The 22,423-nt window shown below is 34.3% G+C and overlaps 1 protein-coding gene across 2 annotated transcripts in view; it reads left to right on the forward strand.

Moving 5' to 3' along the window:
• GRIK2 (glutamate ionotropic receptor kainate type subunit 2) overlaps positions 1-22,423 on the forward strand; it is a 359,794-nt gene that overhangs the window by 116,977 nt on the left and 220,394 nt on the right. For both annotated transcript variants that reach the window (XM_079299157.1, XM_079299156.1), the window contains 2 exons: positions 3,260-3,517; positions 20,972-21,153. In XM_079299157.1, coding sequence (XP_079155283.1) covers positions 3,260-3,517; positions 20,972-21,153 — 440 coding nt within the window. The remainder of the gene's footprint in view (positions 1-3,259; positions 3,518-20,971; positions 21,154-22,423) is intronic.

The following is a 22,423-nucleotide window of genomic DNA, read 5'->3' on the forward strand; positions in this document are numbered from 1 at the left end:
TAACTAGAAATTATATGTTTACAGAAGAATTAGGAGTAAAAATTTATTTTGAAAATTTTCCCTAAGTTCTAAAATCAAGTCAGGGACAACAGACACAAGTTTCTGCACCAATGCTGTTTCCTAGAAAGTGCAAACACCAAAAATTTCAGTAAGTATTTATGGAAGAAAGTTCAAAGTCTCATGTCTAAATTCAGTAAGGCTATTTTGCACTGTATTACATGTTCTTTAAAAACATTTTTATATAAATTAAAGAGGAAATTTCATATGAATGCTATATGCAACAAGTCAATAAGAAGAGGAAAGAATTGGAGGTCAGCCCATGTTTCTTATGGCAGGTTTCTCGCCTAAATCTGCAAAGTGATCTGGTCCCATCATATCTCTCCCAAGCATTAAAGACAAAAAGCTTTATGCAGTAAGGGAATTTTGGCATTAGAGGGGGCTAAGAAGAGTGAAAACACTTGATACAATATTAGATATTATATGTAAGGAAAAGCTCCTGGGTCATGATTAATGTACATGAAGGACATCTTAAAAGTGGGGTTTAATACTAATTAAATGTTCTGTCTAGAACTGAGAGGAAATTTTTGCCACTTTTACAGATCAAAAGAGTTAATCTTGCTAACCTGTTTTATCTGTTTATTTGACAAATAAATAATTAAAATACAGAATATTGTTAGGCATGATAAGAGAGTATCTTTATTTGTACAGAAATACATAGTTTGGTCATTGAAAGATGATTATGAAAAATCGTCATGAAAATAGGCTAAATATTTCTGTCTAACAAGGTGGTTTCTTTGCAGTATATAGCATGTATGGGAGAAGAAAGAGGCAAATAGGATATCTTTGAGTTGTTATTCTAGTGTTTTGGATGGTAGGCTAAAGCAGGTTTTGAGAGAGACTACTCTTCCCATTTGAGTCAACAGTGGATAAAGGGGCTGAATCTTAATTCTGTTTCTTTCATTCTCCTTTTCCCTCTCACTTTCCAAATTCAACTGCTTCTTTACTCCTGCACATTCTGACCTGTGAAATCTAGTAGGACAGTTTCTCCCCATTCCTGAGGGAAGATGTAGACAGCAGAGAAATTTCTCCTGAGATCTTTAATTCTTGAATTCTTCCTGGAGAAAAAGAAGCTACTTTTATCCCTAGTCTGGGGTTTGCTAGCCTGAATATTATGTTGCTAATTCTTGTTAGACTACAATAGCTGAAGTTGGAATGGCAACATGCTATTGATTAGACATACTGAATAGATTACATATATTCATTTTTCCCACTTGCATCTTGGATGATAATGCAACACTATTTGTAACTGCTCAGGCTATATCCAAATCTGTGTAATCTTCTAGTACTAATAGCTTTTTGCATCATCAATTCACAATACAGACAACTGCATTTGTGCTCACAGTGCTTTAGTTCAGAATCAAAGGCTAAAGGTTAACACAAAATGGTTCATTTTACTTTGATGGATACAAAGCAGAATTTTAACAAAGGAATTAAAGCATTTGACTCATTTTTGTGGTTCATTATCATGTCCATTAGTGAGTAGTCAGGCACTGAATCAAAAATAGCCTGTTTAGACCCTTTATTATCACATACTTTTGAAGTTGAAAATAGATTAAATATTAATGGCTTTTTAAAGGTAATATAGGAATAAGCAACCTGAAGGCAAGATGATATTTCCAAGCTACTGTTTCTCAGTGACGAATAATGTAAATGCAACAAAATATCCCTCAATGTTCTAGGAAAATTGGTATGCATCTGATAGAACTAGTGCCATATTAAATCACGTGTGAGAGCATTGCATTATTCAAATTTCAGAAAGAGGGGGAAAAAAAAAGTCCATTGAAAAGCCATCTGGTAGCTATTGCTGTTGTTAGTGATCCCATTTACTGACATTTGCATAAAGCTTGTTGATTACTCTTAGGAAGGGCGATATTAGCATAAATGTTTTTTTATTGAGCTAGTCATTTAGGCAACACACCGAATAGTAATGAAGATCCTGTGTGTCTGACAAGTTATTTAAACCACTGGTGTTCTGCAGCAATAAAAAGGTGTGCCAGCATAGTTTCTGGAATGCACTTGAAAGACTTGGCAATATTTTCATCAAGTTGAAAAGAGTGTGCACAACAATTAATTTTGAATTGATGAGAAAAGCAATGCAGCAAGATGTGTTTCTACTGCTTGCCTCCTCAGCTGTCAAGATCATTGATGGTGGAGTAACAAAATTAATCAAACCCCATATAAATACTCATGACTAGTTTGGTTTGCATTACTTCTCTCTACCAAATGAGCTGTTTTCCTAGAAGACAGAGCTGCATACTCATAAAGGTTATGCCTGTGGTAGTGAATGAGATAGGAGCAGGGCATTGGTCAAAACTCAGGTCTTCAATATTGACTATTTTTTCCTGTCTTTGTTTTGGGTAGTCCTAACAAATATTCAAAAAGATGATACTGGAATATACTATGGGAGATTATACAGGCCAAAGACTGGTAATAATCAGCACAGGTAGGGCCACCTTGTATCAGAAAACAGGAAGCTGAGCCACCTAAATATAGCAGTACTATGCCAGTGACTCTCAGAGCCAGTTTTATATACTCATACAAGTATAGCAAAACTGAGCATTTCTAGTTTTTCAAAAGGGACACTTAATTTTTTTTTCCACTAACAGATGGCAATTTAATTTTAGGGGAAATGTAGGTCCTTAAATTGTACTAGCCAACACACCTATTTCAGATACAGAAATTCAAATGTCCATTTTAAAGAAATTAACTCTGTGCCTGATAATTAACTGTGAGCTGCTTCACATGTAAAATTTCTGAGTAATTAGGACCTCAGTAGAAATAGTGTTGATTGATCGAGGAGGAAATTATCTCTTTAATAACCTAGGCTAGGATACTGTCCTATTTGACTTTTTCCAAAGGTAAGATGCAGCTAAGCACAAACCTGTTTTATCTGTCAGTGCTTTTAGAAAGACGCACAGTTGCTGGCCTTTGTCACTTCTGCTGACATAGAAATGTTTAATAAACACAGCTGAGCACTACTCAGATGTTAAGAGTCAATATTCATCAGTTTGTTATGAAAGCTTGGAAATATATTCTGAAATTGAAATGTTCAAGCAAAAGTGTCACACAAGAAGGGAGCTCTGTCGGTAAGACAGTCATGTTTCATGGAGTGCCTTTTGTTTAATATGAATTGTGCAATACCTTCTGGCACACTGCCTTCATTCCTCTCATCATTGACAGACTTCTGTCTCCTCTTCAGCCTGTGACCAGCTGTCCCTTGGGGTGGCAGCCATCTTCGGACCATCCCACAGCTCCTCGGCTAACGCCGTGCAATCCATCTGCAACGCTTTGGGAGTTCCACATATCCAGACCCGCTGGAAACACCAGGTGTCAGACAACAAGGACTCCTTCTATGTCAGCCTCTATCCCGATTTCTCTTCACTCAGCCGTGCCATCCTTGACCTTGTGCAGTTCTTCAAGTGGAAAACAGTTACTGTTGTTTACGATGACAGCACTGGTAAGGCCAGAGTATCAGACTATATGCACATCTGTTCACATACACAAAGAGAGGGAGGAAGGGTGTCGCCACTCATAGTTCATAATGTAAGAAATCTTTAATAATTTGCAAGAATTTTACTGGTGAGGCAGTGTATAACCCATAATGTGGACTTATTAGCATAAATATTCTCCTAAGTATGCTTCAGTTGCTGAATTATGTGTGTTTGAGCTCACAGTTGTCAATAAATTGGTCACACTGTGTTTTCTGCAGTATCTTAACAGTTGCTAACAGCTATTTCTTTTGATTACTTAACTTGGAAGAAATACACAGTAATTTAAAAGATACACTAGTGTGCCCGGTGAAGTACAAAGCCTACATTCTGGTTCTGCTTCTGGTGTTGGTTGAATTTGAAAACCAATGCCATATTTGTTTGGAATTTTATTGTCTATTTTTTCAGATAGAAGTGAAGAAGGAGCCCTGATTTCAGCTCCTAATAATTGAAACAAAAGGGAGTTTGGACATTTGAATTGCAAGAGTTTAAAATGGACTACTGACTTTCCAGCTGAAGTATACAGGGTTACTACCTCTTCCTTAGACACCCTAAAATTTGTTTTGCCTTTCAGTTTCAGCTTGACAGTGGCACCTTCGAAAAATGCTGTAAAACTTACATTTTATCAGAGGTCTAGTGGTGGTCAGAAATAAGACCTTGGTTAAGAGGAAAATATCACTGTAATGGAAGATATGAGGAAGGTACTTGGCCAGAGAAGATACATTAAATCTTCTTTAAAATGCTGCTACGTTCTTCCATGCTAGTTGATCAGTCATTGTCAGGAAAAGAACATAGTGAGCCTCAAATTCTTCTCATGGTTCATTGAAGGCTGTTGATGGGCTCATTACATGATGCTACTCTCTATTCAAATCTGAAATTAAAAAAAAATATAAGATCAAAGAACAATGTTAGGATACCTGTAGGGAAGGTTTACTCTGCTAGATAAACAGCAGTTACTACAGCAGGACAGAACAGCTGCTTGCTGTTCATGCCCAGGTAAGATGCAGGTATAGCTACCAAAAGGTGAGGAGGTAGCACGGTGTAAAAGTCATTATAATTGATATTTTTCTTTGTCCTTTAAAGCATTCAAGGCAGTGATGTTTAGAGACTGTGTCACAACAAATTTGTTGGCTGATGTTACCAAAAGTCTCGTACAATAAATTTTTTGATTTAAGCTTTAAAATAAAATTTTAACGTTATAGATTTAATGCAAGCAATATGTAGCTTGTTTCTTTTTTTCCTCTCTTTTTTCCAAATTTTTAAATTATTATTTTTCTGAAATAGGAAAGGAAGTTAAAGCCTCAAATTTTAACTATGTGATGATAGAAAAAAGTGAGTTATAGTATCAGAGTTATTGATTAAGGTTTGTGTAATTTGGAAATATTTTACATTGATTAAAATAATTTAGAGCCTTACTATTTTTTCAAAAGCGGGTTACCTCTTAAAACAGTCAATTCAGTTAGAAAATTCATATGTTTTAATAATTAGAAACTGCTTTGCTCAATGCTTTCAAGTAATTGTCTTCTGTCAAAAAAAAAAATAAACAAAAAAATATTTCATGTTCAGAAATATGTTGTTAACAGCCTTGATAGACCTGATCTCAATAAAGCATATTTTGAAGACAGGACAAAAATAGAAATGGGCATGAAAATGAAAAAGGTTTTCATGTATATATTGTGATCTACTTGTTCTACTTATCATTACTCTTAATATTTAAAGGAGGAAAAAAACCCCAAACATTTTTATAGTAATTTTAAAATATACTTCACAATGAATTGGATGGAGTTATTTAGTCTATTTGGAAAGCATAAAGAATTATTCCCAGATATAATCTCTCTAAAATTATATTTCTTTCTGGAGTGGTCAAACCCTTCATATTATGGTACCGGTTGATCCTGTGGATGAGCGGTAATTTCATCTACAGCACCTTTTTGTTTTTCCCTTGAAATCAATTTCTGTCTGAAGAGGCAGAAAAAAATTAATCAGTTTTAAAAGGGTTATCCTCTTTCTTTCTTTTTGTAAGCGAATTTAAATTCTACTTTTTAAAGACTGTCAACTTCTCTTTCTTAGTAGCAATTCCCATGGATAATTGCAGGACTTCAAAAGCAAATGACATTGCTGGGAAGTCCATAGCATCACTTTGAAATATATACAGGAACAACTCTTTCTTGAGAAACTATCAGTCTTAAAACAGTAGATTTTATATCTGCTGGAATTCAAGTGCAAACTGGTGGGTTTTGAGGCAGGGGGAGAGGAATCTTTTGAAAGGAAATGGTTGCTTGACCTTAGGAAAAGGTTCTCTCCTATCATTATCCTATCATAGGATAAGACAAATATTCAGTTGTGAGTTCAGGACTGGAGCTGAACGTGATGTTTCAACTAAGATTTAGAAATTGTGTTGCATGACTTGTGCCATTTGAGACTTAATTTCAAATCAATATAATGAAGGCAATGAAGACAAAGTGTTTATCACTGGTTTTTGTCTGTTTCTTCCATTTGGTTAGTTTAAAATGGATATAATTCTTAATCCCTTTCCCCTTTGTTTCTCTTTTAATCACCCGCATTTTACACTCCTTCATTGAGTGGTTGTTTAGGATGATTATGTATGCCTTTTTTATGATGATTTTAAAATTATGGATTTCCTTTATCTGAATGGGCAATTCCTCAAAGGGCATCCTGGTCAAGACAACAGTATGTTGGTATAGCAACTACAGTGATAATTTAATTGCTAAAACTTATATTTTTAGGAGATTCATATTTGCTTTATGTATTTTTATTATTATTGTAAACATGGATGCAAAAGGAATTGATGTTTTTATTATAGAGAGGAAGAAAAAGTATAAAGCATGTAGAAACTAAGTCTAAATATTTCTCCAATAAATTATGAGGGCTTTCCCCTATGCCAAAGTCATGCAAGATTGTAGGTTGACTCTGAGGGAGAGCATGATTTCATGTATCTAGTTAATTTATATTTCTAAAAATGTGTTTATGTCCTTAAATATTAGGACTCTAATGAATTGGTAAAGTTTTGTAATAGTAAAGGAGAGATATCTCGTCTGCTTCAGAGCTAAAATAAATTGTGCTACGTTCTTCAGCTCCTCAGTATGGGGTATGTCTTCTAGAGTAAAAACAAAAGGTGAAAGCTGTGTGGTTATCTAACACTCTGTAGCCAGTAAAAGGCCATGTTAATTCTGGCATCACTCCCAGAGTTATGCTGAAGCCCAATGCTCCAAGTGCACAGTTCAGCTGCCCCTGGACACCACCATCGTGTCCAACTCTATCCAATCCCCATGTTTCCACCTTGTATGAAGGAATGCCATTTATGTGACTGATCCATGGAAGTGTAGATGCACTCTTCCATATTGGTTTTTTTGTGATTTTCAATGCACAGTGTAGCTGCCTTCAAAAAATTAATGAGGTGTCCCTGTCTCTGAGGATGGGATTGTAACTAGATGATGTTTAAGGTTCCTTCCAACCCCAATCATTTTGTGATTCTATGAGCTGTATAAAATAGATATTGTATTTGGTCTGGATCTAATTTAATTTGAGCTCGGGCAGTATGAAGGTGGTACAGGGGAAGTCAGCGCTTGTTCAGAGCCCAGTTCAAAATAAGGGAAAATTTGGAATCCCAGTTTCCCTTTGCAATAATCTAAGAAATTACTAGTAACAGAGTCCATTAGTTTGTTGTGTCCCTCATTGAAGCATTCTACCTATATTCTCAGAGAAGGAATAGCTGTACATCTTACTCCTAATTTGAGAAAAGGCATAAGTTATTTCTAATGCACTTAGGGGTAGCAACCAGAGCCTGCTTTATGATGCAGAAGTGGCTAAGTCAGAGAAGATATTCATCATATACATTCCAGCTATTGCTCCTCATGTCAGACTGAGCCCCAGAATACTGTTTTTGTTCTGTGCTGATCAGACCTGCCTCGTGTTCAGGAGTCTGTAATGAGGAATGCAAGACAGCTTGCTACAGGAGAAAATAGAGGTTGTATCATGCTGAAATTGGTACAGAGAAGCTTCTAGAGGGATATGATCAATTACAGTGGAGTGAGCAAAGATCAGATTTGGTACAGTGTAATAAGGAAGACTCAAGACTGTACAAATAAGATGAAGTAGATAAATGAACTAGAAAGATTAATTCTCAGTAAGAAGAGATGCTGTTTTTTACAGTGGGAGTATAGTAATAGAAATAAAAATGAATGTAGAATGGACAAAGGTTTTAATATTATAATAAAGCCTCTGCCCTGGTAGCATTTTATGGACTAGGTATTGTGGAACTATGTAGATGAGTTTTTTCTTTCATATAATTAGAAATATGTGAGACTTTATGTGGATCTCTATTTTAATAGCCCTGTACTCACTTTCATTGTTTTATTTTTTTTTTTGCATTAGATAATAGCTAATTTCTACTACCTTCTATGATTTAATTTCCTTTTTTTTCTGTCTCTCAAGACTTTTTTTTTAAATACAGCCTATCTGTTGTAAAAGCAAAAATATTGTAGTGGGGCTCTACAACATTTTTCTTGCTAAAAAAGATAAACATTTCTTTCTTTGATAACTTTAAATGGAAAAGTATATTCCTTTTAACTAGTATTTCATGTTAAAAAACAAATATAGAAACAAAAAAACCCCAAAAAACCAAAAAACCCCAGCAATACCTTCCCCCTGCAAAAAGAAAACAAACCCAAAAATCCAAATCCAAAAAACCTCCAAGATGTAATGAGAGGCTGGTTACTTTTTCTCCCCCCTTAAAGTAATTTTGGTCTCTTTGTTAATTAAATTCCACAAAACTGTCCCTGGACACTAATTAAGTCCTTTCAGATTTACAGATTTGCTACAGTCAATTGTCTTTAAGAGAGAAAAGTGACAAAATGACAATATGTTCGTCAACTGCATGTCTTAATGGATTTAATTGGTCTCAAAGCAGTAACTTAATTTCAAGTATATATTCTAATCTTTGTGCTAAAGCAAACAGACCAGACAAACTGTAAATAAGTTTGTGAATCTCAGACAATTTAAAAAAAGGGAAAAAATACATGAGTAGTTAGATGATGAGCTTTTAAATTATAGTGGCACTTGAATAGATATCAATATATTGATACTTTTATATATCAACAGAATAAGTTGATATAAACAGGGTTCTGGATGTTTTTTCTTAATTAACTTTTGTTTTGGTCTTGAGTGAATGAGTATCGACACCAAAAATCTGTTACATCTATGAACAGAAGCCAAAGTAAATGCTGAAAAATTATTTAAGAAATAAAAATGTTTTGCGTTGGTCTTTAGTACTGAATCTTGTACTTTAACTGAAATGAAAGAAGTTGAAAAATGTCATTTTGTTGAATTCACTCTAGTATGCATGTCCCATTGATTTTTAATAAAATGACAATTTATTTCTTGGGACAAGTATTAAAATTCCCATTATCTAATTCCCACTGTATTTGGTGTTATGTTGGCTTATTTAAAATATTATTAAGGTACTTGAATGTGTCCTGAGTAGGGCAACAAAGCTGGTGAAAGGGCTAGGAGGCATGATGTCCTATGGGGACTGTGGGCTTGTGTAGTTGGGAGAAAAAGAGATTGAAGGGTGACTTCATTACTCTCTCCAGCCTCCTGAGGAGGGGAAGAAGAGAGAGAGAAATGCTAATCTCTTCCTCCTGATATCCAGTGACAGAACACGTGGAATGGTGCAAAGTTTCATCAGGGGAGGTGCAGACTTGAAATTAGGAAATATTTACTTATTCATTAAGAGGTTGGTCAAACACTCTAACAGACTTCCCAGAGAAAAGGTTGATGCCCCTGAGCCTGTTTGTGTTTCAGAGGCATTTGGACAATGACTTCAACTTGCTTTAACTTGTTCAGCCCTTAAATCGTTAGGTATTTGGGCAAGATGATGGTTGTATGTCCCTTACAAATGAATTATTCTATTCTATTTTTCTAAATAAGAAATATTATCTTATTTCCTGATAACTTGCATCTTGTAGTTTGTTATGGTTGGGGTTTTTCTGTTTTACCCTGTACTGAAGGATTGCTGAAGGACAGCCTCTTTTGTAGTTAATATAATTTTAAACTAAGGGAAATGAAATATCTTGTGGGTGACATGGATGTGGGATGATGGCAAGTGGGCAACATTGCTAAAGGGTTAAGGAGAAAAAGCTTCTAAGTGATTCAAAGTGAGTTTTGACTAGGGGCAAAATTTCTCTTTAAGGAGATTTTACGTAGTGCACTATAAGAATGAGGAAAAGTTTTTAAGATGCTTGAGGGAACTGACACCTGAGAAGACAAAGAAAATGAGTTGGTCTGAAAATGCCTGGCTGTCCCTGCTTCTAGATGAATGAATTAAGCAACATGTCAATTTATGCAAAAAGTTGTTCTTTTATAAGCACATAACAGTGGTCTGTTCTGAGAGAGAAGGAATGAGAGTTGAGAATGCTATATTTGAAGGTTTGAAACTGTTATGATAACAGTGCATTTCACCCCAGTTTAGAAGACAGGACTTAAATTTGGTGATCTATAATAGAAACTTATAAATTGACATGGTTGGCATGAAGTATAATATATTTCAGTTTTGAAATTTTGATTTTTTTGAAGGGCAAAGTTTAGTCAAGAATAGATGACAGGCAGAAACAAGATGAAATTTCTTGAAGATAATCTGGGTTGCTCAGTCCACAGTACAGTAGGGTACATTTGCTGGGAGCAGATGAAAGAAAGCACAAAGGAGTACTATTTTTGTGTTTTGAATTGCTGTGAAACGAGATTCAAAACAATCACTAAGCTATCAAAATTAAGGAGACAAATCTTTTGCTTCCCATCCATCTAGAATCATCTAACAAAATTAAACACAGGTAATATTTTAATATCAACAAATATCTCAAACTAGGTGTTTGCTGGGAAGGGAAGTATAGAAGGACATTGGAGCAAGAGACTTCTGAAAAACTTTAAATGAGGCTATTTTCAGTTAATAATTACCTTTGAGAATATGGATAGTAGACAACATTTGAGAAGTTTGGGTAAATTAGACAAGCTCAGGTGCATCCCAACTTTGATATTTGTCCAGATTTTGAAATACACTTATCGTCTTTCTTTATCTTTTATTAATGTCTAAATCATCCACCTATTCCAAACAACTTCCTTCCTGAAATGGAACCTGCTTAAAATTGGGTAGAATAAAGTGAAATTGCAGTATGAATTTGTTAATTGGGTTTTGTTTTATTGGTTTTGGTTTCTTTTTGCTCTTGTTGGTTTGGAGCGTTTTGTTTTGATTTGTTTTGTTTTGTTTTTTTTTTTTTTTCTGTTTTTCTGGTTGATTGGTTGGGTTGGGTTTTTTTGTTCTTTTGGGTTTGTTTTGTTTTGGTGGTTGTTGTTGTTGTTTTAAATCGACCAGTTAACTGAATTTCTATTCCTGGAAAAAAGAATCCTGTTTACTTGTATGCTCTAAAAAAGTCTCAAAGTGTTAAGTTGGCTGAAACTGTGAGGTTTCCTTTATCAGGAACAAATAATAACAAAACTTCCTTCTTTGCCAGGTCATTGTGCCTCATGGGCAAGGAAAAAAAAGAAAACAAACAAAAAAACAGCTGATGTGATGCATATTGAGTTAAGAAAGCCAAACTGTTCAAGTTGACATTCATATATGCAAATTAGAATCATAGGTACTTTATGAAAGTGTCAAATGGATGCAAAGTAAGAGTAATAAACATAAATAGATTGGTTGCAGCTTACTGAAAGATAGATTTGCAAGGTTAATTTTCTGATGTGAAGAGCATATAAATTACATATGCAGGTGGCAGTCTCAGAAGTTACAATACTCTAGAAAATATAATTTGTGTTAAGGTATTTTAATAGTTCTCAAGCATAAGATTTGGTCACATTGTGAATAAACTAACAATGGCATTATGAGAAAGAAAACATGACGTTGAACTCAGGTGTCTGATCTGAAATTCCATGTGTAAGAAATTCCTAGGTAATTAAAATTTCATCTGCGTAAAAAAACAGTCACATTTTATTACATTGCTCTTTGCAGCATATCTCAGGAAAGATGAGGGTTCTCCACATCAGAGGTTAAATAAAATATATTCTGGGAGGAGAAGACTCTAAGAGCATTACTTTTCTGTAGTGGGAGTCTTACAAAAGGAAACAAATAAACTATATGTTAGAGAATAGTTATTATTAAATAATGTTTCAAACTGTAGCAGAAAGGCCTCAGCTAGGAATATTTAGGTTAGAACAAAACAACTGGGTCCTTGAAAAGCTATGAAAAATCCACCACATGAGTTTGGTGGTTTGTTGGTGGTTTTATTTTTTTCTGGGTGTTGGTTTGTGTTTTCTTTTTCTAAAAATATTATTAATTTTAATTCTTATTTTTTTTACACATCACTCTTTTCATATTAATCTTTCTAGACAGAATAGAAAGAGAAAAGGCAGGTAGGGGTGACTTTCAAAGGTCTCTATCATGGCTATTAACTGCCACTGCTTCTGGATAATGTCTCTATCAAATGCGCAGAAACATTAAATTATAAATTTATATTAAGTTGCTCAATGGTCATTGATACTGATTTCTCAAATTTGATTTATATTATGTATAGATGAAAGCTGCATCTGTCTGTACTTTTGTATATTAATAATGTTTTACTTGTGCAGTTCTAGCTAGCATTTATTCTGGTTCTATAAAACAGATGCAGAGTTCAGATTACTGGTTGCTTATGAAGGGCTAGGTGGGTACCTTTCCTGCAAATAAATAAATTTGTGTGTAAATCATATCAAAGATAGAGACTGGGGTGGCATAGTTTAGCACAGAATGTTAAATGGAACTGTGCTTGTTCATTACCAATTAATAGTTATGTTATGTTATGTTGCTTTAGTGGAGTGAATTAAGAGGATCTAAAAAAGGGTTATATTTTTCCCATGTGAACAAAACAGACTTGAAGCTTCCCATGAGTATAAACTGGAATGGCATGTAGTTCTGTTCAACATCTTTTCAGTCACCAGTTCAGAGATGTTACAGCATTTGTAACACTTTCATTGAATAATTTTATTGAAGAAAATAGACTTTTAAGGCTTTTTTAATACATTCAAATTTGGTAAAATGATAATTTAAAATAGGTAGATTTTTTTAAATCCATAAGGTACTTTATAGTGTTTTTCTATAAAAAATAGTATTTTGCTATTTCCTGTTTTTCTAAGGAACAGAAGTGGGGGTAATATTTCCAGAAGTTATAACAATGAATATATTCCAGATAGTGCTTTGATTTTTTTTTTTTTTTTTTTTTTTTTTTTTTTTTTTTTTTTTTTTTTGCATTTGTGGATTTGAATTAACTTAAGAACTTAAATCTTACAGAAAAATGTCTAGGGAACCTCTGATCCAAAGAATTGCTTCTTTTATTAAGACTGGAAATTTTTTTATTATGCCCAAATGCAAAAATATGTGGCAGAAAAACTAAGTGAAAAATGAAAAGAGGAAAATTGAGACAAGATCAATTTCCCCTTCTTGTATGGTGCATACATATAAGATTTATCCAAACTGAAGCACAGTCTTACTCTTATTTCAGTAATACATATTTTGTACTCTGGTTGTGAGAACACTCAGAAGTTGTGATGCCAGTCCATTTGTGAATTGCTCTGTGTTACTCTCAGTTAAAATATTAATGTCTTAATTCATTTCAGCTTCAATTGCAGAGTTTTTCTTATCTTTTGCACTCTAACCAATTCATTCTTTTTTTTTTAAGCAAAAATGAAGCTGCTTTTGCTTCCAAGAATAAATGTGCTAAGCTGGTTTAAATTCCATCTGAGGATGTTCATTTATGCATCTTTTCAAGCTAAGTCTATTTTGATTTATAGTGGACAGTGTTTTTTATTCAGCTCTGCATAGTTTGATACAATAGCAATACTTCTGTTTTATTTCTAGGAATTGCTAACTTGTTCTACTGCTTCTTTTATCATGGATCCTGATATCGTTGACAAAATCTTTTATCCTTTGATTGTAGTATATCTTTTTTTTTCACTCTTCACCCTCATTAACCTGCACTGCTCATAGATCAGCCACTTGAGAGATTATATTCCATACAATTATGATAATTACTTTGAAATGCCCAGAACTGTTACTTCTTCTTGCTATAACCATCATAATACTGAATTAATGATAAAGCTTAAAAAATTGCTCAAAAAAGCATGTTTAGAAAGCAGAATAACAGCAGCATTTCAAATCAGGCATATAATAGTAGAGCATTTGACATATATAAGTGTCAAATGTAGCCAGAAACCAGAAAAAAAAAGACAAATCTAATATATTAATAGGGCAGAATATTGTCTTAATTTTCAGCATTTCCTTCAATTATGCTGTTTGTTCCTACATTTTCACACATTAGATGCAAAGGTGAGGAAAGGATGGACAGGACTCTGAGTTTTATATTTTTATTTTTCTTCTAGCTGCTATATGCTGTATCTGATAAGTACTCAGGTGGCATAAAAAGAGGTTTTCAGCATCTTGGCATGGTGATCTTCAAGATCAAAACTGTTCCATGAACTGCAGGTCTTTTCTGAACTTTAGTAGCACATTGATTTTCTCTTTTGGAACTGTATGAGATGCGGTAGGGGGCTTTTTTCACTGCACTATTTCAAAGTCTTTTTCAGAAAAGAATTGTTACTGGAAATAAGCTGAATTTGGATTGGCTATTTGCAAGTATAAAAGATGTTTGCACCCAAGCTCTGCTGTGCTTGCTTAGCATATTTAAGGAAAACAATAAAGCTGATTATTGCCTCACTCTTCAGTTACAACTGGTTATGCTGAAACAGCACTACAATGGATTTAGCATTCTGATGCTAAGACCCAAGACACAGAAAAATTAAGTAATATGCACAGTATTGGAATAGAAATCTGGACTGTCTATGGAGTTAAACGTGGATCCAGGGTTTCCTTGTTCAGTGATTTTTGGTTTTGACTGTAAAGCTAGTCTATTCTATATATGTTATTTTAGTAATTGCAGCTTTAATATTATTAACATTGAAATATTAATATTTCAATATTATTTAAACACTTCTGCTTTCCTGTGCTAGGTAATTGTATAGAAATTATTATTTATTTTAGTAAAAAAAAAAGGGGGATTGGAATTTAGGGTTGTTTGTTTTTTACTGGCTTAGTCTCGACACATAATTTTTCACAATTGTTCAAATGCACGGTTTCAATGGTTTATATTTCAAATGCATGTCATGCCTGCACAGATATATGTTATTAAAATATAGTTCTTACTTTTTTTCTTGTTTGTTTTAGAAGGGAGAATTTTCTCAGATATTGAGAATTAGAACATGCTGCCCAGGGAGGCGGTCGAGTCATCATTCCTGAAAGTTTTCAAAGAATTAACTTGGCACTTAGTGCTATGCTTGAGTTGACATGTTGGTCTTTGGTCAAAGGTTGAGCTCTATGATCTTGGATAATGTTTCTATGATTCTATTCTATTACAGTCTAGGGAAAAAAAAAGTCAGAAGAAACTGCCTAGACTGAAACATTTTCTCTGATTACTGGCATGGCTGTCATCCAAGAGATGGTTTTAGAAAATGTTTTCAGTAGGAAATAATGTAACTTTTATTTGCCCTCTCATAATCACTGGTCCAGAACCGGCTTTTCAGGGTGACTAAAACTTTTAGTTACTGATATATTTCAAAGAACTATATTTCTTACTCCTCCAATCTTTCCCTCTTCTCAAGAATCCCAACTTGATGATCAAATTATTTTTTCCTCAAGCATAAACTGCTCCAGTGTAAATTCTTTAAATGTGTTTGTACAGGTGAAAGGCCACATATAGGCAGTGCAGAACTTGGAATGGATTCCTTAAGATATGATAGAACATGTCAATATAGTCTGAGGTTGTTCTGGTTTATAAACTGTGGTTCTTCGGTATCTTTGAGGAAGAGTTTGGCAAGCAGTCACACTTTATGCTTTGATAAGGAGATAGGGACATAGGTTTAGGTAGTTGGACATTGTGCTCACTTTATACATCTGCACTTTCTCCCCCAGAAGGAAATTGTGTCATACAAATACACTTCCAGAATTAATTTGAGCAAATATTATTGTTGTCGTGGACAACTCTTGTGTATTGGGCTGCCCTCATGAATCTAATTTTTAAATTTTCAACTAAAGACATTTGAAACAGAACAGCTATATTCTCGACAAAGAGCTTGTTAAATAGAGTTTTCTTTGGCAAAAGTTCTTTTGAAGTCAGTTACCAGACATATTTCCTCCTTTTTACTCATTCGGTACTATTGTTTCCCTTGTAGAAGTCCTGTTTAACAGCAAAATAAGTCAACATAATACTAGATATCCTTGAGCTCCTTTTCATGTCGCTGCCACTAATCATAGTACATTTTAAATATTGCAAGCTGTGACTGGCATCGGACTGTAATGTGTTAATATTTGTAAAATATATAAATGCATACACTTGTACTATTCTTATTGCTATCCAACCCTTAATCTACATGACTGAAAAATCCTGCTAAAATTTTGGACTCTAAAGCTGCTAATAAAATTTGTATTAATTATGTTTACAGTGAAAAGACAATTTTTCTTCCTGGACTATATATCTTAGAATTTTTCCATTAAAGACACCATTGCTAATGTATCTAAATGGAATTAAATACGACTGCTGATCATTTCAAGAATGTTTTACACTGCTGGAATTGAGTGAAATTATCTTAATGTAGTAAAAAAAAACCTTAATATGAATAAACATGAAAGGTTCATAAAACTGTCTTTTTCCTTTGTCTCTGTTTCCTCTGTGCTTTTCTTAATGGTGTTGCTCTATTAGATAGAAAAGCACAAAGAACACAGAACAGCCCACTGTTCAAGAACCCCTACTAGCTAGTGCAATTTCTTTGTAATACTTTCATTAGAGGTATTTTTTCTTTTTTTGAAGATGATAAAACTAAACTTTAGAGTTCATGGGTAATCTCCGTGAGTCATTTTGCAGCAATTAACTGTTCCAGTTGATGCCAAAAATTCTATCAATGCCGGTAAACCAGCATTCTCCTTCCTTCTACCCATATCCCTTTCAAAGCCCAATACACAATGTGATTTTTCTGAGACACAACCAAAAAACTGGGCAGGGGGCTGTCAGGGTAGGAGGAGAGTACAGAGAGGTGTGAGAAGAAACAACTTGCTAAAAATAGAAAAATTGTTTCGTGGTGGTTCTGCAAAGCAGTATATTATTAGCTTTGAAATTTTTGATGTGGTGAAGATAAGGAGTAGCCTTTAAAAGAGCATTAGTGTTTTCTTACAGAAAGCCTATTGCAAAGTGCAGTTGCTTGCATTCTTCCTGTGCAGCACAAAGGCAGCATTAATGGAAATGATAAATAGTTTGATGAGCAAGCCAGGTGGCGTAGCAATGGCCCGCAAGACTGCTGAGCTGGAGACAGGTTTTAAAACAAACTTGGGGCTCTTGCTTCCTGGACTGGTTGAAGTTGAACATGTCGAGGAGGTAATGTGATTGATCTCTTTGGAGGAAGATGCCAGCTGGAGAGCTCACAAACTGCTCCTTCAGGATTCTCCTTAACGATGAATTGATGGCAGCTTCTGAAAGGAGTTACTCACACCGCACTCTTCCCAGCCATTCAGAGGTAGGGCTCTATCACAGTGCCTGCTAAAAGAAGGAATTGAGAGTTTAAAGGGACAGGAAAAAGGTGTCCCTGGTGAAAGAAAATGCAGGAAGTACATTCCCAAAATGCCGCTATTATTTCTATACTGTTGTAAAATAGATTTTTTTTTTTTTTTTTTTTTAGGGACTTGTACACAGAAATGGTTGTATTCTGTTTGCTTTGGGTTTTTTTTTTTTTTTTTTTTTTTTTTGTTGGTTTCTTTTATGCTGGGTTTTTTTTGTAATTTTCTTTACATTACATGAGGATCTTGGAAATCCTGATAAAATAAGGATTTCATCTCAGGCCTGCAATTCAGATTGTATTTTAAATCAATTATTTTAAAATTATTCTAGACATTTGTTCACTAAAAATATTCTAGATCTCAAAATCATGGTGAAGAAAGGACTTGTTTTGTTCTTAGCTTCACAGTCCTTGTAGTTCTTGAATTACATTCCTCCCTTCATTGAAGGCTCTGATATCTCTTCTTTTGATAAGTTACATATGTGTCCTTTTGAAACTGTCTCTTGCTGATTCAGAAACTTTTATTTCTTAGTATATGACAGCTAGTTACTTTTACCCTACATAACCAGCCTGTTATGACACTTCCTCTAATGTTAGACAACACCAATGAAACTTTGGTATCAACAGTAGTTAAGAATCTTAGCCAATGTGTAAATGTATGTTTGACCTAAAATAATCAAGGTACACAAAGGATAGAAGGGTAGAAACTGAGTCCCACAGACAAACTGCACACAGTAGGAACAAGCAATCTTCTTTGAATCTTCGGTATCCCAATCAACCAAATGGAAAAAGTGAAAAAATAGAACAAATTTTGATAACATCTAAAAATGAAAGCAAACAATTAACTTGTCTGACTTCACCTATTCAGGACTAAATGTTAAAGAGAGTAAGTAAGGTAAAGCTCATTTTGTGTTACTCCAAGGCATTAGTTTTACTATAAAAAGCCTTTAACCTATGATATTAGATAGCTGTGAAAAACTGAACTCTACACAGCTTTTTACTGTAAGTATAGGGGCACAATTTATTTATATCCTGCATGTATTGCCTGGTTAGTCCTAAACTGTGTGATGTTCTGATCCCCTGGAACATTTTTTTGCAATTGCTACTGCAGAATCTAATCCTGCAGAAGCCAGGACGTTAGGGTGTTCAGGGGAAGAGAAAACTGGTGGCAGCCAGGAGTTGGGAAGCAGTTATTGTCCATAGATGAACTCAAATGTTGCAGTTTATATGCAGGACCTTGTTCTTTAGCTTTATATCTTTCTAGTGCTTAATTTTTAATTTGGTTGCAAATAATGACCCACTGTTCAATATTTAATCTAGAAAAGGTTTTGTTTGTGTATGATGGTGGTTTTGTTTGTTTGTTTTTAGATTAATTATTCTATTCTTCTTCAGGAAATTATTTTAGTGGGTTTTATTTTTAGTAAAACTAATTTATTCTTTGCACTTTAAAAACACAAATGCTGCATCCCAAATAGTAGATACTATACTGTAGAAGAAAACCTCTAACCTTTAATTAGTATTTAAACCATGACACACCTTCACAGCAGCACCCTGAACCATGCATTCTCCACCGAGTCGCATATCTTCACCCCCTTGAAAGTGAGGGGGTTTTATTTTCCAAAATCATACTGCTGAGAGCCCAGCAAGCTGAAAGCCATTGAACATATGCCAGTAAAGAATTTATTCCTTATAGTGGGTGGCCAAGTGGACCACTGAAGTGAGTCATTTAGTAGAGTGGAACATGTTTTATTCCATGCCATAATCCATCACAAGTTTACTGGTGGCTGGAAACATGGTGAAATATATATGTTAAAACCTTAAAAATGAAAGTATGTGCTCACTGTAACTATTACTAAAATTAAATATTATGCTACATGGAGAAGCCATGAACAATATTACACATTAAAGGTTTAAGATTGCTTTTTATGTCACGTTGATGAGAACAGGAGATAAAACAGCTTTGAAAACCCTGGAATTTGCTTTTGTCTCAGATTTAATTTATCTGAAAATACATTTTGAGAAATCTCACTGGTTACTATTTGTAATTGATAGTTATTGAAAGCACAAATATTTCATGTGCTTGCCTGTACGTGTGTACTGCCCCAGCACTGAGATCCAGTGTTTTTAAGAGATATGCATTCACAGGTTTTCTTCCCCATATTGTCATGCTCAGGTTTCTTTGGTAGCTTTCTACCTTTTGTGCTGTCTTCCAATGCAGTACTTTCTTTGTTGCTCATCACTTCTCTATCAGATACGTAGATAACCCAGAAGGCAGACACTATCCTACCAATCACCTTGTCAGCCTTTACTTGCTCTTGTTCCTTCATCTGTAAATCCTCTATTTCAAATGTTGGTGTGATTTTTTTCTTTCTCAGAGGTAGTGCAATAGTGATAATATTTATGAAGTTAATTTTTTTTCTTTTCATTCTTGACCTGCCCAGTTAGGACCTTTAAGAACTGATGTCCTTGGGTAATGCTCTGGAATGGAACAAAGCTTGGAAGTTTTGGAATTCTTGGGTTTCACCCACTGCAGTTTCTTGAGGTTATCTCAGAGCATGGAGCTAATATCACCAAGGTGTTGTGGTTTCAATCCCTGTATGGGCTGTTCAGTTAAGAGCTGGACTAGATGGTGTTTGTGGGTTCCTTCCAACCCAGAATAATCTGTGATTCTCAAACTAATTGAACTACATGTTTAATTGAGTAGGGTATTGGAAAACATTTACTTCAAAAATGCCTGTAGGCAAGAAAACACTTCTTGCCATTTTGTAACAAATCTTAGACCTATAGTAAGAGACCAGAATTGTATTGTGTTGGTGCAAGCAGTGGGGATAGATAAAGAGATATGTCAATTTGTATTTTTAAATTTTTTTGCCAAAATTTTGTAATTTAGACTTGTTATAGAAAAAAAGCAACATCCCTTTCCCCTTTCTTTCTATCCCACTTCAAAGTTCCTTGACAGCTTAACTGTCTATTCCCTCTCCAAAGGTGTAACAAAGATGATTGGTGTAACTCCTTAAAATATGCATAAAATATGCATATTAGGGAGTCTGCCCTTTTGAGTAAAGAATGCTTTTAAAGGAAAGTTTGCAGTCAAGAAAGAATAGTCAGTCTTCCCTTTAACATTTGATATACTAAAATACTCAGTACTTGTGCAGAAAACTTGAACATCATGAATCACTGTAATGTTTCATACAATCAATTAATTTGAAAGTAGCTTTCACAAGCATAGTAAGTTTTGTTCTGGAGTGGTTTTAACTCCAAAACTGGCAGAGTAATGTAAAGCTACTTTTGTGTCTTGCCGTCCTTGTAAAGTGATTCAATGCAGAAATATGAGAACAGATTCATGCGAGAGTGTTCTACAGTGCTGAAATTATTAACAACTTCGTATGTAAAGTTGATTTATTATTTGGGAGATTGTCTAGTCTGATTAAAAACTATTAGTCTGGGATATGGCTTTAATTGAATTAGAGTAATATGTTCTTCGACGAGGAATGTCATAGTTGCGTGATAATGCTAGAGGAAGATTTGTCTGTTTTTAGGTAATCCTAAATGAGTCTGCTACTCTCCATTAATATTAAGGGAAGAGACTTGTGCTAAAGTGTTGGAAATACAGATACTTAATTTTTCTTTTTAATAACATTTTTGAGTATCAGTTCCAACCAAGTGAGAAGAGAAAAAAAAAATCAGGAAACTTTGAGTTCTTATGGTATGCTCTCCTGCTAGCAGTTCAGGTCTTGTTTTGATAATTTTCTTTTCTCCTGACTCCTGTTTTCTTTAAGGTCTCATTCGATTACAAGAGCTCATCAAGGCTCCATCACGATACAACCTAAGGCTAAAAATCCGTCAGTTACCAGCTGACACAAAAGATGCAAAGCCATTGCTGAAGGAGATGAAAAGAGGCAAAGAATTCCACGTAATCTTTGACTGCAGCCACGAAATGGCAGCAGGCATCTTGAAACAGGTAATCCTCATTTTGCTCATGTCTAAATCTTTTTCATCCTTTATAAATAAAAGTATTATCCAGACCTAATGGTCTTTAGCAAGCGGGGAAATTGTATGTCAGCTTTACTGAGGCCCAACTGAAAATCAGCCAAGGATTTTAGAGGTAATTTCATTGGTGACACAAATGGTAGCTGCTTTAATCATGCTTTTATAAAGAAAGAGTTTAATTAATTTATGTTCAGGAGGAACATGAAGGTACATTAGTCTTTCAGCTATGAAGAACCAGTACTTTGGAGAATTAATGCTTTAAGCGTGGTTTTAAATGACTGTTTAATGCTAGTGTATATATCAAATCTTTATGTATGTACATATTTATCTATGTATTTGTTTTTATTTGAGGCCTCTAAGATGTCTATTCCTAATCAGACAATGATATCTAAATATTATGTTACCAACAGATCACATTAAGGTCTTCCATTGAAAAGAATTGATATCTTAGAGCCATATTCTCTTTGCACTAATAATGGAACTACAAAACACCCAAGTTCATTTGGGTTGATGCTTTGAAAATACTATGTGCAAGTGACATGAGTAGGTGAGATACAGCAGAATTGCAAATGCTTAACTGGCTCAGACATCATCTTCTCCATGTTTTTTTTTTTTAATAAAGTCCAATAAATAAGATAGAAAGAACACTAAACTGAAATACTTCTAATGCATAACTTTTAGTGACTTGAATTCATGTTTATATTATGTTTGCTAGAAAACTGTAGGGTCTAAATTGAAAATAAAATGTATATAAGAGTTGGAAATATGTGTCTCATTAGAGGTACTTACAGGCATTATTGTGGCTATAATTAAAATTGCTAGTAAGCTTAAGTGTATAATATAATTTCTTTTCTTTTTTGTTCATTGATTGAAAAACTTTTATTAGGTCCTAGTAATTTTAAACCTCTGCTGCTGGCTTTTTTTAAACGTAATCTAGCCTAGTTATTCTAGTTGTTTAGTCCAAATCATTGAATGAACATTTAATTATTTTAAATATTTAAAATCTAAACAATGGAGATGGAAAGTATACTGATGGCAATATTAAGCTGCAACACTAACAATAATTCCAACGAGATACGTTACTGATATGGTACCTAGAAGTTTTTAGGTGAAAAAACACTTTCATTTCACAGTATACAACATTGTGAAAAATGTATGAACAGAGGGAAATTTGAATAAAATTAAATTCATTTTGTCTTTAATCATGCTCCACGACCCAAGAGTGAGCAACCAGCATCTTT

The sequence above is a fragment of the Erithacus rubecula genome (assembly GCF_903797595.1).
Source record: "Erithacus rubecula genome assembly, chromosome: 2".
NCBI lineage: Eukaryota > Metazoa > Chordata > Aves > Passeriformes > Muscicapidae > Erithacus > Erithacus rubecula.